Source organism: Anopheles merus, chromosome X, assembly GCF_017562075.2.
Source record: "Anopheles merus strain MAF chromosome X, AmerM5.1, whole genome shotgun sequence".
NCBI classification, from domain to species: domain Eukaryota; kingdom Metazoa; phylum Arthropoda; class Insecta; order Diptera; family Culicidae; genus Anopheles; species Anopheles merus.
In genome coordinates this window covers 7,910,943-7,919,688 of record NC_054081.1, presented here as the reverse complement: position 1 = coordinate 7,919,688, position 8,746 = coordinate 7,910,943, and the positions used below count along the sequence as shown (strand labels likewise).

The 8,746-nt window shown below is 42.8% G+C and overlaps 1 protein-coding gene across 1 annotated transcript in view; it reads right to left on the bottom strand.

Annotated features, from left to right (window-relative positions):
- LOC121589607 (neuropathy target esterase sws) overlaps window positions 1-6,960 on the bottom strand; it is an 11,718-nt gene extending 4,758 nt beyond the window's left edge. Inside the window, exons 1-9 of the mRNA XM_041908670.1 lie at window positions 6,674-6,960; window positions 6,175-6,462; window positions 5,976-6,073; window positions 4,479-4,560; window positions 3,842-4,389; window positions 3,563-3,769; window positions 3,129-3,473; window positions 2,789-3,030; window positions 7-55 (exon numbers count right to left, since the gene is read on the bottom strand). Coding sequence (XP_041764604.1) covers window positions 7-55; window positions 2,789-3,030; window positions 3,129-3,473; window positions 3,563-3,769; window positions 3,842-4,389; window positions 4,479-4,560; window positions 5,976-6,068 — 1,566 coding nt within the window. The 5' untranslated portion in view covers window positions 6,069-6,073; window positions 6,175-6,462; window positions 6,674-6,960. The remainder of the gene's footprint in view (window positions 1-6; window positions 56-2,788; window positions 3,031-3,128; window positions 3,474-3,562; window positions 3,770-3,841; window positions 4,390-4,478; window positions 4,561-5,975; window positions 6,074-6,174; window positions 6,463-6,673) is intronic.
- Window positions 6,961-8,746: the final 1,786 nt, after the last annotated feature.

Genomic DNA, 8,746 nt, shown 5'->3' with positions numbered 1-8,746 from the left:
CTTCACCACGCTGTTCGCGATGTCGAGCACTACGGCCGGCCGTTCGCGCATTATTCTTGCAGATTGAAAAGAAGAAGAAAAAAAAAATGCACGTTAGTGAAATTCACAGACATTTTTTTTAACGATATTTCAAAACATTGCTATGGCAGGAACAATAAGGAGATATTCAATCGAAAAAGATTATAAAAACGGCTTTAAATCATTTAATTGTAGAATTTACATGAAAACATGTCATGTCTCCAGAAAACACATTATCTCTTCGTAATGTTTAGAGAAGATTTGAAAAATAATTTAATATTGTCTATTAATTTTTTTATTGGTTTGAATTAGACGACAACGCATATCGTTGCGGAATAAAAATTACATCTAGCTAAGGAAAATAAATGGTTGGTGCCAGTTAACCGATTTTTCAACTATTTCATTTCCTCCTAACTTCTTACGCCACACCGGCTCAAACAAGGGAAATGCTTAGCGCGAAATACCGTAATAAAATAAACAGTAGGCAATACAGTACAATCCCTCATCATGACGAGTTTAATCCGTTCCAGTGACTCATTCGTTATACGAAAAAAATCATTATGCGGGAGGCTCTTTTCCATGTGATTTGTATGAAAGGTGAAATAATTGGTTCCAGAACCGTTAATGTGCTGATAAAAAGAGGAATAAAAAATGATTTTATAATACAAAAAATTGGGAAGATATATGTAGTTCACTGTTCTTTTGTCATTATTATTGGTCAAAAGTGGTCAATTATGTTGATCTTTTTTTTTTAGAAAACACGGTTTAGATCGGGTTGTTTCGATTTGTTACGCTGATATACATTTCCAGCTAGACTTTTGTTAACATAAGCTAGTTTTATAACAATTGTAAATTTGTTATAATAAACTTGCTACAGAACAAACATAAGGTTATTACAGATTTCGATCATTTTGTTGGCATCAAATCTACCAACATCCTTGCACACCACATATGCAGTGGTATGAAATTCCAGCTAGTGGCATCAATTGGTAGGAAAAACTCTCATCCATCATGAGCCTTCATGAGCAAGTACATCCAGTAAAGTAAAAAAGCAAGCAAAGTTGTGCCTCACACAATTAAACGACACTTTTCCTCCTGGGAATAGTTTTGTTTCCCTGGGTGCCAAGCACTTTTTGTTTACATGTTTTAAGGCTATCATATGTGATTGGTTTGAAAACTCACATTATAACTAAAATATATTGATAAAAATATTGATCGAAGGAATTGTTATATTGCATTTATATTCTCGATTTTCGACCATTTTTGAATATCAATGAATTATTTTATGAAAAAGGAAAAAACAAAAAAAATCCCAATTTTCCCTGTTACAAGATATAAAGATGTAAAGCCAATAATTGCTGGCTTTGCTTAAATTCAGTCCCTTTTCAACATATATTAAATATAACGTAAAAACATAGATGATTTTATGAAACTTTGCATTTGTCGCAATCACGCATTTTATGAAATTATGATAACAGGTGTGCTTTAACCGGTTTTATTTAAATAAAAACTCATTTATCTTTTAAATCACTTATCGAAAAATATTTCAAAAATGTGTTAGACGTGTAATATACAGCTCTAAAACCCTTTAGAGCCACTTTGCTGTGTAAAATTTGTAAAGTACTGATAAAAATGTTCATTAAGTCTTGTACTTTTTTTTTTTTTTTTTTCAAAAAATATCCTTTCAACTTTGAAAAACTATAACTTAAAAAACAAATAAGAGTTGAAACGATGTATGTACAGTACAGTTACAGAAATTAGATAAGTTATGTTAATTTTCTTCAGAATAATGCATCGTAATTCTATTACGTACTCCAAGGTTATAAGCCACCAAAGTCGCTGGCTGCTTTGAATGATATTTGTTTGGTTGACAATGACAGGGTCACTTGGAGGAGTTTCGTACGACTAACAAGTGTATTGTAGATTTGTTGCCACACCGGCTCAAACAAGGGAAATGCTTAACGCGAAATACCGTAATAAAATGAACACTAGGCAATATAGTGCAACCAATAATAATATAACTTGCAATAATAATATAACTTAAAAAAACAATTAAGAGTTAAAACGATGTATGTACAGTACAGTTATAGAATCTAGATAAGTTATGTTAATTTTCATCAGAATAATGCATCGTAATTCTATTACGTACTGCAAAGTTTCTAAGCCACCAAAGTCAAAGCATCAAAGCAGCCTGCGTTTGAATGATATTTGTTTGGTTGACAATGACAGGTTCACTTGGAGGAGTTTCGTACGACTAACAAGTGTATTGTAGATTTGTTGGCATTGAACGAGCAAAATCATTCGTGAATTAATTCGTGCTAAAAACATATTTACTACAAACAAATTAAATTTTTTAATAAAACTAGCTTTTCAAAAAATCTAATAGGAAATGTCTAGCAGCTCAACAGAAACTCTTACTAGACACAAACAAAATTGTTTGTCTCTAATTGCAGCAAGCATTATCCGGATGAATTTGTGGCTCAACACGCGTACAATAACGTGTACAACCCCAAATACTAAAACAGTTGATCGTTTTTTTCCCACTAATATGGTTAAATAATAATGCCAAAGGAATAACGAGCTACAACCATCTTCCCAAATAGCTTATGATAAAAGCCATAAAAGTATTACGAAGACCTATTTCATTGTTTTAGATGCATCACACTTGCGGTCCTGGAACCAATTATTCCACTTTGCATACAAATTATATGAAAAATAAAGTTTCCCGCACGACGAGTCTTTCCCGCGTAACGCATAACTACACACATACCTGTAGATGACATCCTTATTGAGCAGCCCGACGCGCGAATTGTGCTTGGCCCGGATCGTGTACAGGCTGCACTCGCCGGTCAGTACCGCCAGCCCACCGACCACGTCGCCCGGATAGATGGTGACGGTGTGATTGTCCATCTTCTCGCCGCCCGCCTTGCTAGCGTCCTGCGCGATCGGGCCACTCTGCGGGCACTGGGTGAGCGTGAGCCCACCGGCGATCACGAAAATTAACATCACATCCTGAAATACCCCACAATTGGCCACAATTAAATCGTTTTTAAAATGGGAAACGGCCAAGAAGTGTTTTGTGGCAAGTTTTGTAACAAAACAGCACTCACATCGAGCACGCCCTGATGCACGAGCGTGGTGCCCGGCGACACCTCCTTGATCAGTATGCTTTCCTCGATCGTCTGCTTGAACGTGTCGGGCAGATCGAGCTCCTGCATGAAGCCGTCGACCGCGTGCGCCTTCAGCACCGCGTGATCGATCGGTTCGATCGGCAGGGCGGACGTGCGCCGGCCCACGTTGTGCGTCCCCTCGGACAGGTCGACCAGCATGTCCGGTCGGATTTCGCCCACGAGCGAGTGGGGCACGGGATGGACCTGGTCGGAGGGCACGCGCCGATGGCCCGGGCTGCCCTTCGTGGCCGGTGCGATCGGTAGCTTTTTGCGCTGCGATGAGCACTGCAAGGGGCGATGCGGGAGAAGCGTTTGTTAGAAATGAAAAATGAAAAGTAGGACCAATGCCGATGCGATGCGGCCAATTCATTCACCTGGATGTACTCCGTGCTCAGCCCCAGGTAGTTGTGCAGGGCGGTAATGGTGACGCGCTGCAACCGCACCATGATGACCTGTATCACGCGCACCAGCAGGTCCGGACACTCGCCAAACACCTGCTGGAAGGCGAACATGGGCAGCCGGATCACCTGCGAGTTTTCCATCGCCCGCGCCGTCACCGTTTTGTACGTGCTCGCGTTGCCCTGCAAATGATGAAATTGTTGAAACACTTCGCCATGTGCCCGCTGGCGCCGTTCCCGCCGTGCGCTACCTACCACCAGCACGTCGATGAAGCTGAGCAGCGAGGTGACCGATTCGCCCTGCCGCACCACCTTCAGCGTGATCGAGCTGCCGTCCGGATTGTTGAGAAACACGTTCACCTGGCCGGTCTGCACGATGAACACGCTGTCGTCCGGGTCGCCCACCTTGATGAGGCTTTCGCCCGCGATCAGGTTGATGATTTCCGTGTGCTTGCACAGCTTCAGAAAGACCGGCTTCTCGAAGTGGCCAAAGATGCGGATCGACTGCAGCATGTAGAGGGCGTCGGGCGGCACACGATCGTTACCGTCGGACGCGACCTCCAGGTACTCGGCCGGCGGCTCTATCACCAGCAGCTGCGTCGGCGTCACGTCCTTGCGCAGCAGCAACCGCTTGGCGAACCGCATCACCGCCCGCCGCTTCCGGCCCTGGCCCCCGTACGCCTGGCCCGAGATTGACTTTACCTTGCGCAGCATCCGGCGCCCGTAAAACATCATCTTGTCGCGCTTGCGGAACCGCATGTGGGACGCGTACTGGTGCTGCAGCTGCATCTTCTCCTCCAGCTCTGGAGTGAGGGGAGAAGCAAAAAAAAAATTGAAATGCATCAGTATTCGCTGCCTGTTGCAACTGGGCCCCGTGACGTTGCTTGCTTACTTCGCAGATGCTTCCGGCGCCACACGTAGACGGTGGCGATGATGGCAAACAAGGCCACCAGCAGCTTGATGGCCCATGACAGCTGGAAACACAAAGCAGAAAAGGGAAAAATGTGTAAGTGCCAGCACAGCAGTGATGGGAGAAATGAAGTTTTCCTCGGAATCGATACCGGCTAGTTCCGAAGTTTAGTGGTCCGGAATAGTTTCCAGAATTGATTCCGGAATCGGCTCCAGAATCGGAATCGGCTCCATAATCGGAATCAGCTCTGAAATTGACTCCGGAACCATAGCCGGTTCTGGAATCGGAATTGAGTCTGAATTCAGAATCGATTTTGTAATCGGAGTTGGTTTAGGCATCTCCATTAGTGGTGGGAGCTCGGAATCGGAGCTACCTGAATCCAATTCCGTGTTCGGAATCAATTCCGGAGCCGATCCTTATGCTGAAATCGATTCCAATGCTGGAGCCGATACTGGAGCCGATTTTGGAGTCAATTCCAGCTATCTCCAGAATCGATTCTGAAATCAGAATTGGCTCCGTGATCGACCCAGGGAATCGCAATTTGCTCCGGCAATGGAATCAGAATTAACTCCAGAATAGGAATTAGCTCCGGAATCACAATCAGTTCTTAAATTGAAATGAAAAGATTCAGAGGCGAAATCAGTCCGGGAATTTCCATGACATTGCATGACGTAAGACCCAAAAGCCTATTCTTATGAAGATACCGAAACCGATTCCGATTTCGTGGTCAATACTGATTTTGGAGCCAATTCCGATTCCGGCACCGATTATCTGCCTGATCACGGCACTCGAACGGAAGGTCGAACGGAAAGCGACATGGAATATTAAACGTAGTCAATTTGATGTTTTTACAGTTTGATGCATATAGGATTGTTAAAAAGCTTCTAAACGTCGATAAATTTTCATTTATTAGAACTGTTTGGCATAATTCCAAGCATGAATATTATGCAGTTCGATTCCAAGCGTTTTGTTCCATTCGACTACCGTTCGATTATCGTGATCAGGCGGTATGATTCCGGAGCCAATTCCAGAATCGATTCCGGATACTGATGCCGGACGTACTATCCGGAATCGATTCCAGCTAACTTCGGAGCTATCCAGAATCGATTCCGACGAAAACTTCATTTTTCCCATCAATAAAAACCCAGGACTGATTTCGCTTCTGAATATTCTTTTTGAATTCAAGAACTGATTCTTATTCCGGAACTAATTGCAATTCTGGAGTCAATTCTGATTATGTTACCGGAACAAACTGCGATTCCCAGTTCGATTACAATTCTGGAGCCGATTCCTTATTCCCGAACCCATTACGATTCCAGAATCGATTCTGGATTCAACTCCGGTATCGGCTTCGGAGTCAACTCCGGAATCGGCTTCGCTATTGATTCCGAACACAAGATCGGAATCGGATAGGTCCGATTCCGAGCTCCCACCACTACAGCGGGAACGGGTCAAGCCGGGTCACCCGCATATACTTACGTGCAAGTCTTCCGTGTTGATGGTGTACCAAGAATCTTTCAGCATGGTGCCATAATCGGCGTACGACTTCTTCACCAGCCCTGCGATGTCCATTTTTGCTAGAAACGGAGGGGAAAAGAGTTGAAGAAGTTTGTTCAAGCCGCCGCACCTACTTTCCCGGTCCCGCATCCGAACGGGTCAATCCCGCTCCGTCCCTTACCATAGTACGATGCACCACCACGGCAATATCACGCACACACACCCGGGGGAAAGCAATCCTTTCTCTGGTTGCTCAATATACACGCCAAATCTAAACTAAAATCACCGTCAGTACCGTCGCAATCGGCGTTCAATTGGGACTGGCATCGCAATTGGTGCAAATCTGCTCAACCTCCGCGCCCCCAACGGCTTCGATTGATCAGTGGACGGTGGTGTCGGCCGCAAAGCTCGCCTGCTATGTGTTTTACGTGTTACAGAAATGCAGCCCGATGTTGTTCACAGACACATACTGTGGTGGGAAGACAAGGGGGAGTGGGATAAAAGGGAAAAATGATAGAATGGTAGAAAAAAGGCGAGCAAAAGACGAAGGGAGTGTGCATGCGTGTGTGTGAGTGTGTATACTCAAAAAGAAACAATAACTAACACACACGCACGCACATCTCCCCGGTCCCCTTCCCCCCGAATAGGCACACTGTCAAGCTGTAGGCACCAAAACTTACTGCGAATATGCGGGGCTGCAACAAATTTCCGGGAAATGGAAACGTCCCCGTCTCCCCGGGCAGGCTACTCTCGGACGGTGAACTTTCCCCTTTTGGTGTGTTCTAGCGTGGGGTTGGAAGAGTTCTGGTTTTATTTTTTTATTTTGTTCCACACTCCCGTACCGTCGATCCGTCCGTCCTGTGCACGGGCAGGGAAAAGGGGAATTTGCCTACAGAAATTGTATGTTTTTAATTCGCACTGAGACATTGGCACTGACTGGCTTTGTAGCCTTTGTTTTGCTCCTACTGTCAACGCTGTGCGCAGCGATGTGAATGTGCATCAGAGTGACCAGAAATGCCGATTTATCTGTAATCCTGCTGATTTTTTATATGGTTACCGAATCACAACCCCTTAAACTACCGTTTTTTTCTGATCGAAAACCCAAATTTTTAATATACTAATTGAAACACCATTAAATAATTTCCCCGTTCATTCACACATTCAACTTCTTTTATTTCTATTCAGGAGGAATGGCTTTGCTGTATTGAATAATTAAACTTCATACGAAGATACAGTAGAACGACGATTATCCGGGCAGCTCGGGACTGGACGGTTGCAGGTTAATCGATTTGTACGGATAATTGTCCTAGAAATGTCAAATTCATATACAAATTATAAAATTCACTAGTTTTATTATTAGCTCACTTTGAATCAATCGGTTAATTGTTAGTATAATATTATTTTAATTAATAACTATAGGTTTTACAACTTTTCATGAACAAAAAAGAATTTCGAAAATACCATTAGACATTACAGAGCTGCCCATAAAACTGGTTGCCTACTTGACTATCGCAGTAGTTTTGAGAACAGTCCCAAATATCCAGAATTGCTTACCCAAGCGCCACAGATTAAGCTTAAACGACTGGAAAATTGAATATCCATAGGAAAAAAATGAAAGCTTCACAGCTTCATTGGTTTGATCAATAGATGGCGTATTACAACTCATCATTATATTGCTATCCTTTTCTTTGCAATGTGTTTCGACAAGTTTCATCTTATAATGACCTATATAGCCTTCTAACTTTCTGAGCAAAAATCTATATGAATGTCGTGGTGTGTCAGATACGTGGGTATCAACACCAACGACCATTACTCAAATCTCACTTGCTTCAGTACTGGTGGTTTCTGTTGGAGTTTAGTATTTAAACAATCGTATCGCCGTTCTAGTTCTAGCGATGCATAACTTCAATGCGAAACCATACAACAGTACAGAGGAAATGAGAAAGCTCTCCTCCAAGCGAGGAAGCTCCACAGGTTGGGTATCCCACAAACAGATGGCGCCACCAGCTTTTTGCTATTTTTAGAATGCATGAGTCGTTTGCCGTCTGCTAAACGAAGTCTTTCTATATTCCGTTTAGGTAGAGAATTTGAGGCGTTTAGAAGGCGTTTAGTGGTCGTTTAGTGGATTTGTGGCACTTGGGTAAGCAGCTCATTTTGGCACGCTAAAGATCGCTGCTCTAATTCGCCTTTTGCAGTAGATAAACAGCATCAAAGTTCTATATGGGTCTTTCAAACAGCGCCTAAGTAGCTTCCTTATGCCACGATGCCAGGGATTATTTTTCTTTGTGCTTTATTTTCAAGCAAGCGTCGATGAAATAAACAACAAGATTTGTTTCGTTTAAACGCATATGTATATTTTTAAATCTTTTGTATTGATGTATTACACAAAATTTTACACAATTCCCAACCCAAGCGCCACAGATTAAGCTTAAACGACTGGAAAATTTAATATCCATATAAAAAAATGAAAGCTCCAAAGCTTCATTGGTTTGATCAATAGATGGCGTATTACAACTCATCATATATTGCTATCCTGTTCTTGCAATGTGTTTCGACAAGTTTCATCTTATCATGACCTATATAGCCTTATAACTTTCTGAGCAAAAATCTATGTGAATGGTCGTGTGGTCAGATACGTGGGTATCAACACCAACGACCATAACTCAATTCTCACTTGCTTCAGTACTGGTGGTTTCCGTTGGAGTTTAGTATTTAAACAATCGTATCGCCGTTCTAGTTCTAGCGATGCATAA